This window comes from Cucurbita pepo, chromosome 5, assembly GCF_057944985.1.
Source record: "Cucurbita pepo subsp. pepo isolate OVF chromosome 5, ASM5794498v1, whole genome shotgun sequence".
In the NCBI taxonomy this organism is placed as follows: Eukaryota; Viridiplantae; Streptophyta; class Magnoliopsida; order Cucurbitales; family Cucurbitaceae; genus Cucurbita; species Cucurbita pepo.
The window spans coordinates 16,740,094-16,760,487 of record NC_141802.1 but is presented as its reverse complement, the minus strand read 5'-3'; the positions used below and the strand labels follow the sequence as shown (position 1 = coordinate 16,760,487).

Genomic DNA, 20,394 nt, shown 5'->3' with positions numbered 1-20,394 from the left:
ATAAACATGATTCTACATTACATAATCATATTATACCATAATTTATAATATGTGATAACATGACATAATATAATATAACATAACATGTCTTAACTTAGCATATCATGACGTACAAAGTATAGCATTTGTCGAACAATCATAATCATGATACCTACAGGGGCCACGGGTTACGTATTTGTAACGGCCCAGGTTCACCGTCAGTAAGTATTGTCTTCTTTGAGCTTTTCATTTTGAGGTTCCTCTTAAGGGTTTAAAAGGCGTTTGTTAGGGGAATGTTTCATGCTGCTTTGTTATATTAAATTAATTAAAGTATTGGAAAATAAAAATTAAAAATATATATATTTATGAGGTCAATGGGAAAATATAAAAAGTAGTCCACGTGGGCTCAATGTGGACGCAATCTTACCTTTGAATTTTCCACATGAGATTCTTGAAAGTGAGTGTTTTGCCTTTATAATTTAATGATATTAAAAAAAAAAAGAAATATTATTTATAACCATTTACGACGTGTTTAGGTTGAGTCTGATTATGACATTTTTTATATTCAATTTAATTGTTCGAGTGATAAATTATTTCACTCTGAATAACTTTTATTAAATGATCAAATCCAATATAATATAATAAAATATTTGGATTCATTTTTTTTAATAAAAGTAAAATATTAATATTTTAAAATAAAATTTTATTTATTTTTAAATAATTATAAAAAAAATTTAATGAAATAAAATATTATTAAGTAGTTATCAATTGATTTGTAAATTTAAAAATTTAATCTCAATTAAAAAAAGAATAATGCTGACTAGGACTCATAATATTCCTATAGATGACGACACCTAAAAAAGTCCACGAGTTTTTTTTTATAAAATTTTTTAATACTATTTTTATTAATAAAAAAATATAAAAATCTAATAAAAAGAAATAATGAAAGGAAAAGGTGGAAAGTGCTTGAGCCAACCAAATATTTGGCATATATTATATACACGTGTTTGGCTAATTTGTAGAGGAAGAAATAAAATGATTTTTCTTTAATATTATTATTATTTTTAATTGCCGAGCTCGAGCTCTAGTCCTTCGAGATGAACTCAAACAAGTGATCGTAGTTCGTTTTCTAAATAAATGAATTCAGTTTACGTATATTTCATCATTTAAAAAGACGACATTGTCATGTAGTATTTGTCTTGATCTTGTCTTTTTTTTTTTTACAGTGGCTATGCGCTTGACAATGCGACATGACAATAGCGTGAGAGACTGTAATGACCCAAGTCACGACCCTAGTCCACCACTAGCATATATTGTCCTCTTTGAGTTTTTCCTTTCGGGCTTTCCCGTTTTTAAAACGCATCTACTAGTAAGAAGTTTTATTTCCCTCTCCGTGAGATCTCACAGATACCGAGTCACTAAAATTACAATATTTTAATAATTAATTTGAAAAATAACTTTATATTTTAATAATAAATTTTAAAAATAACAATTATGATGTCCCACGTTCGTTGGGGAGGAGAACAAACCACCATTTATAAACGCGTGGAAACCTTCCCACACGTTTTAAAGCCTCGAGGGGAAACCCGAAAAGGAAAGCCCAAAGAGGACAATATCTGCTAGCGATGGATCTGGGTCGTTACAAATGGTATTAGAGCCAGACACTGGACGATGTGTCAGTCTTCTCGCTGTTTCTCGAAGGGGGGTAGACACGAAGCGGTGTGCCAGCAAGGACGATGGGCTTCAAAGGGGGGTCGCGAGGACGCTGAGCCTTGAAGGGGGGTGGATTGTGATGTCCCACATTGGTTGGGGAGGAGAACAAATCATCATTTATAAGAATGTAGAAACCTTCATGTAGCAGACACGTTTTAAAGCCTTGAGGGGAAGCCCTAAAAGGAAAGCCCAAATAGGAAAATATCACCTAGCGGTGAATCCGGATCGTTACAACACTATTCAAATCTTCTTATAAAAATAAGGACTAAATTATATAAAAGAGATATCGCTTATCTTATAGTTGAGAATTATTATAGTTCGTAGTGGAACGCTGACGTTAAAAATGGTCGCAAAAGTGGTTGAAATTTGAAAAAAAAAGGTTATTTATTGTGTTTGAAATGGAAACAAGTGGTGAATTTATAGGGCTTGATATCTTTTGTGGGGTATGAGTGTGAGAAAAAGGGTATAATCTTGGATAAGCATTGCCCACTTTCCTCAATTTGTTGTAGGCCATCGATGATGATGAGTGTATATAAGAGTCAAATAAGTGTGCTTAATGTAAAAGGGTAATCATATTATTCCAAAAGTGATTGGTGGGTTACCCAAAAAGTTGTAGCCTTTCATTTTAATTTATGGTTGTGTGTTAGTCCATGTGTTGAATATGATTTTCGCAAGAAATTATTGGTTCGGTTTGAAAAAATGTGGTTGAAAATTCTATTTGGTGTCTGGTCATATACGATAGGGTCGATGAATTGATCTGATTTATTTCGTACCTTTTGCTCGATGAAGAAATAGGAAAGTGGAAGATGTATGGTGATATTCGAATAAAGGAAGGTACATGAATAAACTGAGACCATATCTGAATGAGAGTAATCCTGTGAAATCTCACATTGATTGGAGAGGAGAACGAATTATTCCTTATAAGGGCGTGGAAACATCTCTCTAATAGACGCGTTTTAAAACCGAGCAAAAGTGGACAGTATCTCTTAGCAGTAGCTTGGGTTGTTAGAACTAGTATCAGAGTCAGACAGTGTGGTAACGAAGACGCTGGCCCCCAAGGGGGGTGGATTGTGAGAGGACGTTAGGTCCCAAGGGGTAGATTGTGAAATCCCACGTCGGTTGGAGAGGGGAATGAAACATTCCTTGTAAGGACGTGGAACCTCTAACTTTTAGGGGAAGCCATGAAGAGAAAGAGGACAATAAAGATAAAGCCAAGAGAAGACAAGCTAACAAATAAGGCATATCTTCTGTAGGCAAATTTTTTGAAACAATACCTTTATTTCCATGTCTTCCCGCTACCTTATCGCCTACTTTGATTTCACGTTTCTGTGAAATATATACACGAATCATTTCTGGATTATAACTCGAACCCTCTTTTTTCTGGATCTATCTCACATCAATAACTCGACCCCTACCGCCTATAGGTAGTTTTAGACAGGTTTCTTTTGAAGTAGATACCTGAATGCCAAGTATGGCTCGTAATATTCTATCTTTGGGGGCATACGATGATTCTTTCGCCATCTGAGGCGTTAATTTACCTACTAAAATATCGCCCGTCTCCACCCACGATCATGACATCACAATTCCATTTTTGTCTAAATTCCGGAGTAAGCGGGCTTCTAGATGTGGGTTTTTTTTTCTTAAGATAAAGTGAGTAAAGCTAGTATGGAGTCGAAAGTCAACTTAGCCCAAAGAGGTGGTTGAGAATGGAGAGAAAAAAATAGAGTTGAAAAAGGCCCAATAAGGCCCAAATAGAGAGACCAAATGAATCCATTGATCATCTAATGAAAAATTTGGTCATGATCGAAGGATGGAGCGAGTGAAAAGGTGTGACCCCATTGTTTATGTTTCGAAATTAACACGAGAGCTATTCATCTCCTTACTCTATGGAATATAAGTAAATTTTATCTCGTAAAATTATATTAAATTGACTATAAAAGTCATTCTTACCCATATGAACCAAAACACAAATTCTCATAGACAAGAATTCATAACTTAATCAAGATTAAGATTGAGTTTCATATGATTATTCTGTGAAATATTAATTTTCTTAATTAACGTTTTATAAATAGAGGTTAAATATTTTGTGGTCCAATTTCATACACACTCATGGTATAGAATACCTTCACTTTGAAAATATTAATCAGATAAGATACCTAACCTTATCCATATATTATAAATATTTTAGGTTATTACTTAAACATACCCTTTCATGTATCAACCTATCCTCTTCAAAATTATACTAATAATCTTCGATGGTTAGAGGCAATATATAATAATTTAAGTAATCATAATTACGGTTAAAATTAAAAAAAAAATTAAAAAAAAAAAAAAAAACTAATATTAATACCCTTAAAACTTATATAAAAAAATTTACAAAGCTTGGAAGTAATCTATGAGACGTAGAGAGATGATTTCTGTCTATATATTCGCAGTAATTTTTTTACAAAGGTTAAGAGTGTTAATACTGCTTTCAAAATTTCAAGTTATTTCTTAAATATCGTATTAAGGTATTTTTTATTTTTTAAAAAATTTGACGGGTATTAATGAAACTTTTTAAAGTTTAATGGTATTTTGGAAACACAGTTGAAAGTTCAAGGTTGTTTAGTGCTTGCTGTCACAATCGCAGTTCTAAGGCAGTAGACTTGGCAACTGTGCGGCGCTTGTTCTATTCTAGCGAACAAGGTAGCCATGTGAAAATCAGATTTTGTGGACAATTATGGTGAATGGTCGAGCATCGAGCCACATATTGAGAGAAAATGTTTGAAAACAAGTTGAAAGTAAGGATTGTGAAAGTCAATTACATTGAGAACATGTGGGCAAGAGAAATTACAATACTTAGTTGGGGAGGTTTGATGACCACTCAGTCCCCCGTGTAGTACATTTAGGCTATTCAGGTTTGACAGACCTAGACATGGTTTTGTGGAAGGGTCATACAAACAGAAAATACAATAATAAAACAATATAACATAAAAGCAAATAAGGGGTTTGACATGACATGAATATGCAGCCAGCCCGTGATACTTGCCAATCAAACTAATTTTGATGGTTAAGTTAGAGAGAAAGTAGAAGCGTGGAAAGTTTAAGCAAGATAATAATGGCTTAGTTAAACTTACTTATTTATAATCGACTTACGGTTCTGTTTCGTATTCGTTTTGGAGAGAGAATTAGGCTTTCACAAACTCTCGTCCCTCTTGATTAGCAACTCTAATCCTAGTATGTCGTTGGTCTCAAAATTTGTAGGCAAGTTTTGATCTCGACTCAAGTAAGGTCAGCTCAACCTCAACTTATGTTTGGCAGCTTCTGGAGTTCCATTTTCATAGGTTTGGGAGATTACTTTAATTAATGATCTGTGGCATCATAAATTGTTTGATCAACCTGGACTAATAGATATAAAGTTTAAAGAAAAATAAATAAATCTTAAATGAAATGCTGCCGACAGACAAATTCGTTTAGTTAATAAAATAGGCTTATCTCCATTTATATTCTTCCCCCTCACACATTATACCAATAAATGTTTAATGTAATATGTGCACATAAAATATATAATTCTAAATTATATTTATTTTATAATTTAAAATAAATACGACCTACGACCTACTTCATATTGACTCCCAATATCAACCAAAACTAACTAGGGGTGAATACGGGTTGGGTTGGAAATTTTCTTGGACCAACCTCAAGTTTTGGGTTGGTCGAGTTGGTGACTTAAAGAACTAGAATAGAGATCACAACCCAACCTAACCAACCCTCTATGTTCGTATTGGGATGGGTTTGGTTGTCGGGTTGTTTTTTTTAATTATTTAAAAAAATCATATTTATACCCTATTGTATTAATAACCAAAATCTCATAAAATTTAAATATGAAGTTTTTACAATAGTTAAATATTCTTAATTTTTTTTAAAAAAAGTAGGGTATGGTTGAATTGTAACTCTATCTTCGAGTTGGTTTTGGTAATAATTAGGTCGTATGAATCTGTCAAGTTGGAATTTTTTATTTTTTTTAATTTAAGCATTGCTCTCAAAATTTGATTAATTTCAGATTACTCTTGATTTATTTTAAAACCGACCTTAGCTCAGTTGGTAGAGCGGAGGACTGTAGTTTGTGCTAATTAGTAATCCTTAGGTCGATGGTTCGAATCCGATAGGTCGGAAGAACAAAAAAAAAAAACATTTATACAGAGCGTTTGCATTTGTTTAGAGAATAGCAATCCACAACCTTCACTTCAAAAGATTGGTCCAACATTCTGTAATGGGTCAATGAAGCACTCATTTTGACTTTGATTTGGTGATGCTTTGTTCTTAAAATGTCAATCAATCCATCAAAACTATCATAAAATTTTATAATATTTAAGAATATGATTTGCTTACGTGCCAAATCTACTTTTTATTTCATATTATCTTAATGTTTTTTTAAAACAAAAGTTAAATATTATATCTAATTACAAACACCGAGATCAGCCGAAGTTCACCGCTAGCAAATATTGTCTGTTTTTAGCTTTTTCTTTCCGACTTTCCCTTAAAGGTTACTAGGTGGTGACTGACCCTGGCTGTTTTTAGCTTTTTCTTTCCGACTTTCCCTTAAAGGTTACTAGGTGGTGACTGACCCTGAAACCATTTGTAATGGCTCAAACTCATCGCTAACAGATATTGTACTTTGTGCTCTCTCTTTTGGCTTTCCCTCAAGATGACTAGGGAGAGGTTTTCAGGCTCAAGCCCAATGTTAGTCGATGTTGTTCTCTTTGTGCTTTCCCTCTCGGGTTTCACCTTAAGGTTTTAAAACGCAACTGCTAGGGAGAGATTTCCACGTTCTTATCTCTCTCCAATTGATATGAGATCTCACAAAATAAAAGTTATTATCTATACCAACAACGTGCACCTTTATTTCTATATTTGGTGACTTTTTAAGAATTTTTTTTAGAATTTCGATCCGTGAAAACAGAACACGTTAAAAGAACTCGATAAAATCGTTCTTAATGCGTTAAATTAAAAAAAAAAAATTAAATGATAGAAGAATGAAATTGAGAATTATCCTTTATGGGAAAATATTATTTACATTTTTACTCGAGAATAAATACGAAACGGCAACATTCAACGGCAGCAGGCACGCCAAAATTTCTGCGGCTGATTTGGCTCTCGAAGCTCTGAGAACGTGCCACCCAAAAACAAGAAACGGCCCCCGGAAGTCTCAATTCCAACGCCCCGCCCTTCTCTACGCTTCAATTTTCTGTAACACCCATCTCCGGATTCGACCTCGAAACCCCTTTTCACCGGAAAACACGCCGGATTCTTCATCGGGACCAAAATTGTTCACCAGAGAATCAAAATAGACTCCGTTGATTTGGGTGTGAGCGGGTATGGTGGAGCATTGAGCGATTAAGATGAGTGGTTTTGAGGGGAAGAAGAAATGGGGAATTTGTAGAGTTAGGAATCGCATTCACAGGCGCCGCCATGGACGTGGTACCTGGGTCGGTGGGCACCGGCGGCAGTTTCTCTTTAAGACTGGGCCAGACTGTGTTTTCTTCCGCTTCGCTTCTTTTCATGTCTTTGGGTATTGAGTTCTACAGCTACACTGCTTTCTGGTGATTCCCCCTTTCCCCTTTTCTTTGGATTGCTTTTGAATCTGTTTTTTGTGGTTTGTATGATCCATGGAAGATGAATTAATTGACTTGAAAATCTCTGAAATTACGCCTTGATGGGATTTGGGTTTGTGTTCTTGAGATGGATGAATGTGAAGAACTTACTTGATCTTTGTTACTCTGTGGTTGTTAGGATCTGCAAAGCTTTTGAATGTTCTGTTTAAGGAAACTAGTTTTGATAACGCTTGCAGGCAATATAATATACAAATAACTTGTTGGTTAAACCATACAACTTTGAGCTGTGAGTTTATTTAGCATGTTATCTATGCTAGTATGCCCTTTTGTGGTGGTCTTCTCTTGCGGACTTCATTGAGGTTTGCCACCAAACACCTCCTATGGATCTATCTGCAATTCTGTTGTTTCAAACTTGAGTTATATGCAAAAACAAGCTCATTCACAAGATTTTCATAGCTTTGTCCTAGGATCTGACATGAAAGAAAACCGATTGAAGTTTATCTTATAGTTTAGTGCATAGGTTCTGTAGGATATGTAGGTGATGTGTGAGATCTTACGTTGGTTGTGGAGGAGAATAAAGCATAATTTATAAGGGTGTGGAAACCTTTCCCTACACCCTAGTTGACACGTTTTAAAAACCTTGAGGGAAAGTCCAAAGAGGACAATATCAGCTAGTGGTGGGCTTGAATTATTACAAATGGTATCAGAGCCCGACATCGGGCGATGTGCCAGCGAGGACCAAAGGAGGGTGGACATGAGGGGTGTGCTAGTGAGGAGGCTGAGCCTTGAAGGGGGGTGGATACAAGGGGTGTGCCAGCGAGGAGGCTGAGTTCTGAAGGGGCTGCACCGAGGGGTGTGCCAGCAAGGACGCTGTGCCTTGAAAGGGTATGGATTGGGGGATCCCATATCGATTTGAGATAGGAACGAGTGCTAGCGAGGACGTTGGTCCTGAAGAGTGATGGATTGTGAGATCCCACATCGGTTGAGTAGGAGAACGAAGCATTCTTTATAAGGGTGTGGAAACCTCTCTCTAGCAGACGCGTTTTAAAGACCTTGAGGGGAAGTCCGAGAGAAAGAACCCAAAGAGGACAGTATATGCTAGCGGTGGGCTTGGGTTGTTACAAATGGTATTAGAGCTAGACACAGGACGATGTGCCAGCAAGGAGGCTGAACCCCGCCCCAAAAGGGGGTAGATTGGGAGGTCCCACATCGATTGGAGAAGAGAGCGAGTGTCAGTGAGGACATTGAGCCTGAAGGGGGGTGGATTGTGAGATCTCACATCGGTTGGAGAGGAGAACAAAACATTATTTATAAGGATGTGGAAACCTCTCCCTAGCAGACGCGTTTCAAAAACCCAAAAAAACAATATCGGCTAGCGGTGGGCTTAGGCTGTTGCATGATCAGTGCATTTGGTTTAAAGTAAAATAGTTCACGAGATTATCTGAACTCGACCATCTATTTGTTTATCTTATAGGCTACTCTTCTGGGATTCCATGATTTTGCTTTGGATGTTAATCTTTCCATGGTTGAACATCAATGCAGCTACCTTGTGACAGTAATGGGTTTGGTCATACCCTGGAGCTTCACCTTAGCATTGGTTGATGGCTATTCAGTTCTCGTAAAATGTCCTCTTCGACAGCCCGGAATCCTCACGATCATCATCGTCGGAGATTGGGTAAGTACTTCTTCTTGAATGCCATTAAACTTTCAGTTTCAGGATGCTTTGGTTTTGGTATTCAAACCATTTGCTTGAACAACAGGCGCTCTCACTTCTTACACTGGCTGCTGCTTGCTCGACAGCGAGTGTCGTCGACATACTTCTTCATTCGGACAGTTCGTATTGCCCGTCGAAGCTGTGCAGGAGATATCAAATATCTGCTGCCATGGCCTTCTTGTCATGGTTTTTGTCTTTTGCTTCTTCTCTTTTCAATCTTTGGTTACTTCCATCCTTATAGTGTTCATAACTCCTAACCTCTAATTTGCTGAAGTTCTGCATCCATAGACTTATACACTCATTTTGTTCTGAATTAGAAATTTGTACACTTAGTTTTGTTCCCAAGTTGGATGAGATTTAACAAATCCAATGATCCGAACTACCCAAACTCAAACAAAAGAAAATCTAACCCAATCCAATTTTTATGATTTGACAAAAGAAAATCTAACCCAATTCAATTTTTATGATTTGAATTGGGTAGTCGAGGTAGACGGGATTCCTAAATGATATGAATACCTATACTATTAACCTACGGGGATTCGCTAATTCTAATCTTTAAAACTATAAAAACTAAATTTCAACTTTTTTTCGACCAAAAAGACTAAATTTATAATTTAATCTATCTTCAGTCTCGCCTTTGATCTTTGTGTCAAATTTGGAATTGATTCTTCCTCTAAAATACAAATGTCAATTTTGGAGGTATAACAATGGAATTTGACGTGACATTACTTCAAAATAGATAATGTTAAGTAACGTAATAGGCTAAAGCTTCAATATTCCATCTTACCCATTTGGATCTCCCTTCAATTTTTCAAGTTCAATTATGTTTCTAAGATATTGTTTCAAGGTGTTAGGTGGGGCACAAGAAAGATCGATTTGATTTAAGTTATGCTACTTTTAAAAACACGTTATACTAAAAAATGAATCTGATTGTCTGACATTAGGTCAATTGTAGAGGTCACACAATAATAAGAGTTGCCCAAGTCGTTTATTGATGTAGCAATATCAGATATGCTTTGATGCTTAAATTAGAGGTGAGTGATGATAAAGTGGAGAGGTATAAAAAGTGCACAAAGATGCAACATTAGGAAAAACATTCATTATACTAGAGAGACGATCCTTGTGTCGCAATGTTGACTCGTTTACATAAGATTCTCTCTTAGATTTTGTATGATACAAGCCATGAGGATCGACTTAAGCCTCAGTTCTTAGACGTCATGGACATATCAAGGTGTCAAGCCAACTATAATAGAGACGAAGCACTACTAAGCAATTCATGTATCACGTCGAGGCGGACGACTTATGTTTTTATGTCGGACCACAGTCGTCGACCTCCGATCGAGCTGCGAGCACGAGTAGGTAGGCGATTGGGGGGAGGAGCAGTTGGGCTGCCTTTTCAATCAATCTCAGACCAACCTAATTACTAGACCAACCTGACACTAATTACTAGACCAACCTGACAGATCTTGTGCCACTCCACCTGGTCGTATGAAATTGGCATGTCTCATAGCTCCCGAGACTCCTTCATAGAATTCCAATAATTTCTCCTGCCCGATGGGTCTACATCCATCCCTGAATGTCATCAGGTATTCTTCACTTCCTCACCATTCTTGTAACTGTCACCTGTAATCTGCGCAGGTGTGTCCACACCCCCTGAGTGGACGAGAAAGAAAGGATATTTCTCGGAGCAAACCCTAGATTGTAGACTTAGAAGTCAACTTTCCCGCATGAGCATTTGGTACATGTATCGGTCTACTTGATCTTACCAACCAAATTGAGTTTAAACAAACATCAACCTGAACATGATTCAACTGATTAAAACATATAAGAAGTCGGAAGTTCAAACTCCACGTCTCCGTATGTTGTTGAAGTCTATTCATTGAAATTAAACTAACCAAATGTTTAATATTAAGCTATAAACTAGGGCTAATGTCTTTGCATTATTCAAATCTTCCAAATTGCCTAATACTCTTCCAACTTAACAAAGGCATAGCCATAATCAAGTCTCTCAAAAAAGCTGCAATGCTCATATTTCATCGAATTTCATCGAATTCCATCTCAAATTCTGGACATGATTGTATCACAGATAGAATAAATATATCAAAATCTACAAATTCCTTTGATGGGTATGAACAAATATGCTTTGTGAGTATCAAAAGTGGTGCCTTCTTCACATTTGGGACTAATTCCCTTTCAATGCTTATAATTTACCACCTTCTCAAAGCATATAATAATTCCCCACCTTTGATTCATTTTCAAACCAAACCCAGCCCCAATAATACTCTAAACCACTCTTTTTCAATCCTATAACCCAATCTTTGCTCTCAAAATTAGTTGGTTTGACTGAAATATGTATGTATGTATGAAAAGGAGTCAGAGACAGTTACCTTGAAGCTTTTTCTTCAGTATATATACGATACGATTCCTGTTGTTTTACTCGAGCAGAAGCCAAATTTGAAGATGAAGTATAATGAGATTTCTCACTTCAGCCATCCACAACACAAGCTCAAGTTTGAGTACTCGGAGTCTCCATTCATGTGTGACGGTTGCAAGGAGGTCGGTATAGGCTCTCGTTATAAATGTACGGTCTGCGACTTCGACCTTCACGTGCATTGTGCGATCCCTTTCCCCTCTATCTCACACCCTTTTTATACCAAGTGCTCCTTTCAGTTCATGTCTCACCCGCCTGGTGACACTCCCCGATTCTGCAATGCCTGTGGGAAGGATGTCATTGGCTTCATTTACCACTGCAAATTATGTGGTTTCGACCTTCATCCATGTTGTGCCAAGCTCCCAATGGCACTGAGCGACGGTGCAATCAAGCTCTACCTTTATAAGAAAGTGAGTGCATCGTGTCATAGGTGCGGGCGGAAGGGAGGAAGCTGGAGTTACAGGTCTTCCTGTAAGAAGTATAATCTACATGTAGCTTGTGTGAAAGATATGCTTGTGGAGAGCTGGCATGAATTGTATTTTGGACGTGGGAAAGGGACCAAATTGGAGATGAGAATTCCTAGTCTTAGGAATTCTCTTCAGACTCATCACAACAAGGGCAAGGGGAAGATGAAAAGGTGCTGTGATATGGCTGGTATGGCTGTCCAATCTGTTATATCTGCACTGCTCGGTGACCCAACAGCTCTGATTGCTGGGGTTATTGTGGCCCTGATATCAGCAGCTTGATGAACAATGATATCAAGTAAGTTAGGATTAGGATTAGAATCAGGTTCCTTCAGTATGGACTTGTTTGTAGGATATCTGATCATCATGAATCTCATGATATCATTTAGTTGTAGCCAAAAATCCAAGAGCCTAACTCGTTAATAAACAATTTCTCTGGCCAAAAGGAAAAGGAAATAGTGATTTTCTTTCAAGAACTGAATTTCCTTTGAGTTCACGTAATATTATCTAAAAAGTCCCCCCAAAAAAGGAAAGAAAAGTAAAGAAACACAATAAAGCCTACAGATTCTCCATCTTTAGTCCTGAACCTCTCATGTATCAAAGAAGCTTCTGTGCGTATAATATTGTGAAATACCACATCGATTGGTGAGGGGAACGAAATATTCTTTATAAGGGTGTAGAAACCTCTCCCTAACAGACACGTTTTAAAATCTTGACAGGAAGCCCGGAAGGGAAAGCCCAAAGAGGACAATATCTGCTAGCAGTGGGCTTGAGTTGTTACAAATGGTATCTGGCTGGCTTGAGTTGTTACAAATGGTATCAGAGCCAGATACCGGACAGTGTGCCAGCAAGGACGCAAAGCTCAGAAGGGGAGTGGACACTGGGGGGGGGGGGTGTCACCGAGGATGCTGAGCCCTGAAGGGGGTGGGCACTGGGCGGTGTGCCAAAGAGGACGCTGAGCACCGAAGGGGGTGGATTGTGAGATCCCACATCAGTTGGAGGGGGGAACGAAGCATTCTTTATAAGGGTGTGGAAACCTCTCCCTAGTAGACACATTTTAAAACCGTGAGGGGAAGCTTGGAAAGAAAAACCCGAAGAGAACAATATCTGCTAGCGATGGGCTTGGGCTATTACATTCATCTCAAGTATGAGTCATAAACAAATTAATCGGATGATATTTAGAATATGATTACACGAAATTAAATCAAGCAACACGCAAATTATAGTCGATACCAATCTCTTTCGCGATGCAAAAAAATAACAATTGTTACAAGATCATGAGGCTGAATTATCCATACATCCAAGAAGTCTGTCTTCAAAAACTATAACATTTTGATTATGCCTACTACTGAAATATGTGATTCCCTTTTATGTTTCTAAGTTCTGGTTCATTAGTCATCCATCAATGTCAAGCTCGAAAACATTTCCAAAATTGGCAACCATATGCATACAGAAAGAGATTAAACTTGTATATACCAACATGTACATAAACATGGCCTCATCATTCATCTTATCAGACCTTTCCTTCAAACTTTATCCCTAATCAAATTAATACAAATTTAGAACCATACATCGATAGTATCAGTCTTGCATTTTTGTTTTTGGATTCAACACGTTTGATTCGAACCTATGGTCGAGAGTATATGTTTTAATACGTTGAACCATATTATATTCAAGTTATAAGACATACCCAGGCTTGGAGAACAGTTCTGATTATGGGCCATCCTCAAGTTCTCAAGGGAAAAGCTACACACTTCCACTTTCAGAATGGGACCTTAATGGGGTTGGTTTATATGAAATAAAAACATGCTTTATGGCTTGGACGAGATAGAAGAGAAAGAAAAGGCAATATTCCAGAACAGAGATGCATTCACAAAGAAACGACAATAGTGTCAAATATAGAAAAGGGTTCTCCTAGCGTGAAAGAAACATATGAAAAGGGCATATTGAAAAAGAAAGGAAGAAAAAAGAGTTTGGGCATACTTCATATCTACAAAGGAGGAGGGCCACAAGTCTACCTGTAAATTGGATGTATCTTGAACTTGCCTACACAGAATGGTTCGAGATTTTTCCTGGAAGAGGATGAATGAAGCACGCACGCCATTTTGGTCCAAACTTTGTAAAAGTTGCTCCAAAATCTGCTCTACCTGATCAACACAGACCATAAAACATTAAGAAACTCGAACCCCATTAATCCATTTTTAGCATTTGGCTAAATTTGCATCTTCCCTCATAATTTCAGCAAAGTTTCCTTTTCCAGAAAGTGAACTTTCCCTTTCCTTGTCATTAACACCAATTATCTATATTGTCACAGAATGCCATCAAGTACATCCCATCTTTGAAGCAGACCCGGGGACCGCCAGCCTCCCCAAGGAAGAAGAAAATGGATAAACATGGAAGAACATGAAGAAAAACTTAGAAAAATTGGATAATAACTCTTCAGGATTCTAAATATACATATGAAGAATCATAGATAAAGTGTAAATTTAACGGGAAAAGTAGTGAGACTGAGTACACATAATGTGATATCCCACATCAGTTGGGGAAGAGAACAAAACATTACTTATAAGGGTGTGGAGACCTCTCCCTAGTAGACGCGCTTTAAAAACCTTGAGGGGAAGCCTGAAAGGGAAAGCCCAAAAAGGACAATATTTGCAAGCGGTGGGCTTGGGCTGTAACAAATGGTATCTGAGCCAGACACCGAGCAATGTGCCAGCGAGAAGGCTGAGCCTCGAAGGAGGGTGGACACAAGGCGGTGTGCCAACAAAGACGCTGGCGCCAAAGGGGGTGGATTGGGGGGTCCCACATTGATTGGAGAAGGAACGAGTGCCAGCGAAGATGCTGGGCCCCGAAGGGGGTGGATTGTGATATCTCACTTCGGTTGGGGAGGAGAACAAAATATTATTTATAAGGGTGTTGAAACCTCTCCCTAGCAAATGCGCTTTAAAACCCTTAAAAGGAAGCTTGAAAGGGAAAGTCCAAAGAGACAATATTTGCTAGGAGTGGGTTCATAACGTTCAATTCTGGAAGTAGCAATTCATTGCTTATGCTGGTTGTAGTTATAGCTAACAACCTTGCATAGATCAATATCATTTTCCAAACCTACATTATTTCAAAAGACTATTGAAAACTTTTATGATATCAAACATAAAAAGTGCTTTTGATCCTTTCACTAATTTTTTTTAAAAAGTAAAATTTACATCTCCAAACATTCTACAATTATTACTTTCTATTATATGCATGTATTAATGGAACTCTTTTGAATACTGAAGAGATGTGATAGCAATACCTCATGAGACAAAATCTGGATAGTATAATTCAGTACAGCAAGAGGCCCTTCTCCTTCTTCTCTGTTACTGTCCAAGAAGTAATTTGGTCGGTACTATTTTCAGTCTCCTTTCACCCATCTTCTTAATCCTATTACCCAACATGATACATGACAGCTACCCTTCTTGTCAGATCCCATATCAATTAGATAGAGGAATGAGTGCTAGCGAGGATGTTGGCCCCGAAAGGGATGGATTCTAAGATCCCACATCGGTTGGAGACGGGAACGAAACATTCTTTATAAAGGTGTGAAAACCTCTCCCGTGAGGGGAAGTCCGAAAGGAAAAGCCAAAGAGAACAATATCTGCTAGTGGTAGGCTTAGGTCGTTACACTTCTATGGCACTAAGATTGATCCACATAATTCAATTCCATGAACCATAAGTACTATCCCATTTCTTCCGGATTGGAGACAGTTTGCAACCGAAAAGAAGCCTCGGGGCAGCGTAGAGATCGCCCCACCTGAGATCTAAAACAAAAAGGCTTCCCAATCAAGAACAATCAAGAAAACATTATGGTTACAAAAACAACTTATTTTGTGCAGAGCACTCCATCTCAAGGCCAAGAACAGTAGATACCCACAAGAAAAAAAGCGCAGGAAGAGTTGCTATTTCTTTTGAACCATTAGCACATGTATATAAGCATTATCAAAATCATGATATTGAGATCCAAAAGGTTAATCATGTTGATCAATCAGATAACTCTGTTGGGACAGAGAAGTTACCGATTGGTGTCATTGTCAAACAGTGAGAGACACGTTGAACAGTCGGTTGGTGGAGAAAGGGGTCTCCTGCTTTCTCTCACTCTTTCTCCCTGAGATAAATGGTCAGTGTGGCCCAGCTTCTGCACAGTTTTGGTATCTAATTGTAGCACCAAGGAAACTCAAAAAGGATAATCAAGCCTCATATTCACTGCATTTTCCGCCGTTTTCATACCGTCTTATCATGGCCCCATGATTCACATGCCCTGCTATTTTCCCCCCAGTTTTCTTTCTGTATAAATATAAGTTATCATTCACTACGTACCCATCTCCTCTTCCATCCAACTAAAACAATGGGGGTTTGTGCCTCATCTCAGAACTCGAGTGCTAGCAGCCTCACAAACTGGCCTTCAACAGCAAAAATTATCCATACAGATGGTAGGCTTCAAGAATTGAGGCATCCAGTAAAGGCCGGCCACATTCTTGATCAAAACCCTAATTGCTTTCTCTGCAGTTCAGAATCTATGAAGATCGATTCGATCATTCCCCAAATATCCAGCAACAGAGAGCTCGAATTAGGAGAAATTTATTTTCTAATCCCGCTGGCTAAAGCGCACCTGCCGATTTCCCTCACGGAGCTCTGTTCTTTGGCCGCCAAAGCAAGTGTGGCCCTCGCAAACTCCAAGAAGCCATATTCGTCTTTGAAAGCGGCGCCGCCCTCCGTCGGGTACCGAATCGGAGCCCCGGGGGCATAGTATTGAGATTTCGGCGATGGTAGAAGAACGAAAGCTAACGGTGAATAGTGCAGACATTGTAATAGAAAGATTCGTCCATGGCGAAGGAGTTCGTTGATGAGGGCGCATTGGAGAAGAAACAATGACACTCAAATATTTATTTTTTAATTTCTTTTTTAATTATGTTAAATTACCATTTTAGATTTCTTTTCATTTAATGTATCTATTTTCATTTATTTAATGTTTATGATTTTAAAAGTATACTTTTTTAGTTTATTCATTAATTTTTTTTAATATTTAATGTAAATAATTTATTTATTATTAAAAATAATTATTTTATCGATTTTAAAGTAAATTATATTTATATTTTTTAAATACATAAAAAATAAATAAAACAAGAACCGAACTCAACAACATGCTATCCTATGTCGACTAAAAAAATTTGATGTGATATCTTATAATTATTATTGTTTTATATAGTTTTCTCATCAATAACTACCCGGAATACTAAAAATTCTGACTTTTTATTTGAATAATGTTTTTAAAATTATAAAGCTTTAAATAATACAAGTCAGCAATTAATATATATAACTAAAAATATATAAATTAATTAAATATTGAGAATAAAATAAAATATATTCTAAATCAAATCATAAATAAATAATATTAAGATATATTCTATAAATAATATATACTTCAAATATTATATCTCAAAGGATAGACATATTGCCAACCTTGAGTGCACGAGTCGTAGAGGAACTAAGTCAATTGAATGACATGAAGAGGGTATTAGTGAACCTCCTCGAGCAAGTCGACAAACTCATTCACTAGAGGAAGAAGTTCCCAAAAATTCAAACTACCGACGATGAAAGGTTGTGACAGATCGAAGGATCTTACCAAACACCTTTATAATTTTCTTGAATTGAGTTCCATGGAATCCGAGACACAACCAAGTCAGTCGTGAAATTTCAAACATCAACGTCTTTTTTTTAATATAATTATACCGAATATATATATATAATGTTGGAGACAAAAAGGCAAGACAATGTTGTCGTACACACGACATTTTAATAAGCACCAACAAAAGAAATCTCAATTAATTTAATTTCAAAAATGAAAGTTTTCATTTGTGTTCAATGAACCATTCGAGGTTGTCTTGTCCTTTCATTAGGTTTCGAACCTATATTAATAATATATAAATAATATTTTATTACCTATTTTTTTTAAAAGAATTAAATTTGTCTATTCATAAAAATTATAATAGCTAGTTGATTTCGAGCGCGATTAAAAATTTGATATGGTAAAAATTAACGAATTGAGTTAACTGAACAATGACAGCGTTTCAAGGATAAAAGTAGAAGAGCAAAAAAATTATTTTCTAAAGCTAAATTTTTTTAAAGTGTTTGATTTTATAAAATATATATATTTGAAAATATTATATGTTTAAATAATATAATTTTTAAATACATCTATTTGATCAAGGTGAGACTCGGAATAGATAGGTATGTTCCTATGAGTGACTATGTCAATGCTTATATGTTTTGGTCACGCCTGTTTGTGCACTAAAGAACAATGTTTGGATCTTTCTATCTTATTTTATGAGAGATGTGATCATGTTAGATCCATAAGATATTATAGATTTTAGTGTTATATGATTTAACTCCCGATAATGAGTAAACAGTTCGATTATTTTGATGAGGGTGTTTATAGATTGGATTGGGTCGGGTTAGGACATCTTATAGACTCAATTCAATTATTCGGGTTATAAATTTTTTCGACCCTAATAACTTTTATTAATAATGTACCTAACCCAATCCAACAATAAACATTTTGGGTTCGGTAGGTTCCGAATTGTTTATTCAAATTTTTATTTTTAATAAAAGTAAAAGATTGGAAAATGTAACGTTTGTGTTGATGATAAATTTTAGTGGTGAACAAGAAATCTCTCTCTATAAGAAAGTAGTGTCGTTTTAACGGTAGATTAGTCGATATTGTGAGATCACGCATTGATTCGAGAAGGAACGAAACATTCTTTATAATGGTATGAAAGTTTCTCCTTAGTAGACGCGTTTTAAAACCGTGAGGCATGCTAACAAGGACGCCAAACTCTAAAGGGAGGTGGATTACGAGATCCTACATTGTTTTGAGAGGGGAACGAGTGTCGGCGAGGACACTAGGCTTTGAAAGAGATGGATTATGAGATCCCACGTCGTTTAAAGAGGAGAACGAGTGCCAATAAGTATACTAGGTTCCAAAAGGCAACGGATTGGATATCTGTCATTTATTAAAGAGTGAAATAAAACATTTTTTTTAATAAAGGTTAGAAACTACGCGCCAAAACTGATGAACTGTGTGCTTGAGCTAATACAGATCTTAATTAATCTAAAAAAATATTATAAAAAAAGCAATTTGACATTAATTAATTTATTTATTTATAAACAATGAAACTTTAAATTAAAAAAAGAAAAAAAACAATTCTTTTCTTGATGAAAAAGCCATACATTTATTCAACCACTCTAAAATTAAGCATAAAAAACGTCCTTGTCACACAGAATTTTAAAAAATGAAATATATATATATAGATGTATATATATATATAGATATATATATATATATAGATGTATATATATAGATGTATATATATATATATATATTAAGAGGTGGAAGAAGGCTTCATCTCAGCTTTAATGGCGGCCACCAACTGATCATAAGCGTCAGCCCATGCCCCTCTCATCTCCGCACTCCACATCTCTGGAATTCCTTCCTTTATTGTCTCCAAAAGTGCAAATCTTGTCACCTATGAACAAAAAAAACGTTCATTATTAGGTCATAGTTCGATCGGGATGAAGATAAAGTTCAAATTATAAGATCAAAATAGAACGTAGATACATCGAAATGTTCGTCGACGACACCATATTTGAAGTGACTGGCACCGAGCCTCTTGATAGTGGTTTCTCTAGCCGCTGCTATGCCACCTTTCCGAAGCTGAACCGCTGACTCACAAGTCTACAAGATTCAAACCAAATTCATAATGTAAAAGACAATAAAAAAAAGCAAGTTCTTGCAAATGAGAAAACGGGCTGTTTGAATGTGGGGCTGTTCTTATTTTACCCGAAGGGTTTGAATTAGCCCCCGATCACATTTATCCAGAGATTAAAGAAAAGATGGACAATCTGTCTTTTCAAACCAATCGTAAAAAAATATTCTTATGATAGAGTCCGTTCCTGATTTACTTACCAAAGTAAAGACACTCAAAGCATGAGGTTTCAGCTTAGGGTTTTGCTCGAGGGGAACATTAGCGTCTCTCAGAAAAGGAAATATCTTTTGAGCGGACGGAGCGATTTCAAATATCCTAAGCACAATCCAACAAAACAAGAAAAGGGTCAATTTCAAATGACGAATACGAACCTTAGGATTGACGGGAATGTCGTCGTTCGGGTTGGGAGTAGCTTACTTGAGGAAGAATTTGAGGGCCAATTCAGGAGCATTTTTTTTCATGACACTCCATGACTTGACCACAAGAGCTTCTTGGTGTTCAGTGAAAACCTTGGATTCTCCGAAAGTGCCCATGATTATGTTGTTTTTGCTTGGGGAACTCATATTGGAGGATCCTATTTATGCAGTGAACCAATAAAAGTGTTCTGTTTTGTGCTCTTACCTCTTCATTGCAATGAAAAGCCATGGCAGCCTGCCTTTTGCTTCTTTGGGTAAAATACAGAGATAATCCACAAGGCAAGAAC

General features: G+C 36.7%; 3 protein-coding genes, 1 long non-coding RNA gene and 1 other non-coding gene across 6 annotated transcripts; 3 read left to right on the top strand and 2 right to left on the bottom strand.

The window, feature by feature from the left end:
* The first annotated feature begins 5,757 nt into the window (after positions 1-5,757).
* Positions 5,758-5,846, top strand: TRNAY-GUA (transfer RNA tyrosine (anticodon GUA)). The gene is given in 2 exon segments: positions 5,758-5,794; positions 5,811-5,846. It is a non-coding gene; the product is annotated as a tRNA-Tyr (tRNA).
* A 922-nt stretch (positions 5,847-6,768) lies between these two features.
* LOC111795532 (CASP-like protein 5C1) lies at positions 6,769-9,328 on the top strand. The gene is made up of 3 exons (XM_023678013.2): positions 6,769-7,274; positions 8,829-8,961; positions 9,047-9,328. Exons 1-3 carry the CDS (start codon positions 7,144-7,146, stop codon positions 9,239-9,241), a joined length of 459 nt encoding a protein of 152 aa, XP_023533781.2. The 5' UTR covers positions 6,769-7,143; the 3' UTR covers positions 9,242-9,328.
* Positions 9,329-11,460: 2,132 nt separating this feature from the next.
* Positions 11,461-12,330, top strand: LOC111795743 (uncharacterized). Its single transcript, XM_087124011.1, has one exon. The coding sequence runs from the start codon at positions 11,461-11,463 to the stop codon at positions 12,175-12,177; it is 717 nt and encodes a 238-aa protein (XP_086980137.1). The 3' UTR covers positions 12,178-12,330.
* Positions 12,331-13,744: 1,414 nt separating this feature from the next.
* LOC111795744 (uncharacterized) lies at positions 13,745-16,807 on the bottom strand. Of its 2 annotated transcripts, none has more exons than XR_015421126.1 (3): positions 15,945-16,807; positions 15,185-15,682; positions 13,745-14,259 (listed from the first exon to the last, which is right to left on the bottom strand). It is a non-coding gene; the product is annotated as an uncharacterized LOC111795744 (long non-coding RNA). The 2 variants fall into 2 exon arrangements; XR_002815241.2 differs by having other exon boundaries at positions 15,185-15,689; positions 15,945-16,804.
* A 2,255-nt stretch (positions 16,808-19,062) lies between these two features.
* Positions 19,063-20,293, bottom strand: LOC111795116 (anaerobic nitrite reductase Glb1-1). The gene is made up of 4 exons (XM_087124062.1): positions 20,109-20,293; positions 19,892-20,006; positions 19,544-19,660; positions 19,063-19,451 (listed from the first exon to the last, which is right to left on the bottom strand). The coding sequence occupies exons 1-4, from the start codon at positions 20,252-20,254 to the stop codon at positions 19,308-19,310; spliced, it is 522 nt and encodes a 173-aa protein (XP_086980188.1). The 5' UTR covers positions 20,255-20,293; the 3' UTR covers positions 19,063-19,307.
* Positions 20,294-20,394: the final 101 nt, after the last annotated feature.

Bases quoted from the DNA above. Each gene is read 5' to 3' on its own strand.
- LOC111795532 (XM_023678013.2), top strand. From the start codon at position 7,144: ATGGACGTGGTACCTGGGTCGGTGGGCACCGGCGGCAGTTTCTCTTTA. The intron at 7,275-8,828 runs GTGATTCCCCCT...ACATCAATGCAG, and splicing joins TACAGCTACACTGCTTTCTG to CTACCTTGTGACAGTAATGG. The intron at 8,962-9,046 runs GTAAGTACTTCT...CTTGAACAACAG, and splicing joins TCATCATCGTCGGAGATTGG to GCGCTCTCACTTCTTACACT.
- LOC111795743 (XM_087124011.1), top strand. From the start codon at position 11,461: ATGAAGTATAATGAGATTTCTCACTTCAGCCATCCACAACACAAGCTC.
- LOC111795116 (XM_087124062.1), bottom strand. From the start codon at position 20,254: ATGAGTTCCCCAAGCAAAAACAACATAATCATGGGCACTTTCGGAGAA. The intron at 19,661-19,891 runs GTAAGTAAATCA...TGAATCTTGTAG, and splicing joins CTTTGAGTGTCTTTACTTTG to ACTTGTGAGTCAGCGGTTCA. The intron at 19,452-19,543 runs GTATCTACGTTC...TTTTGTTCATAG, and splicing joins TCGTCGACGAACATTTCGAT to GTGACAAGATTTGCACTTTT.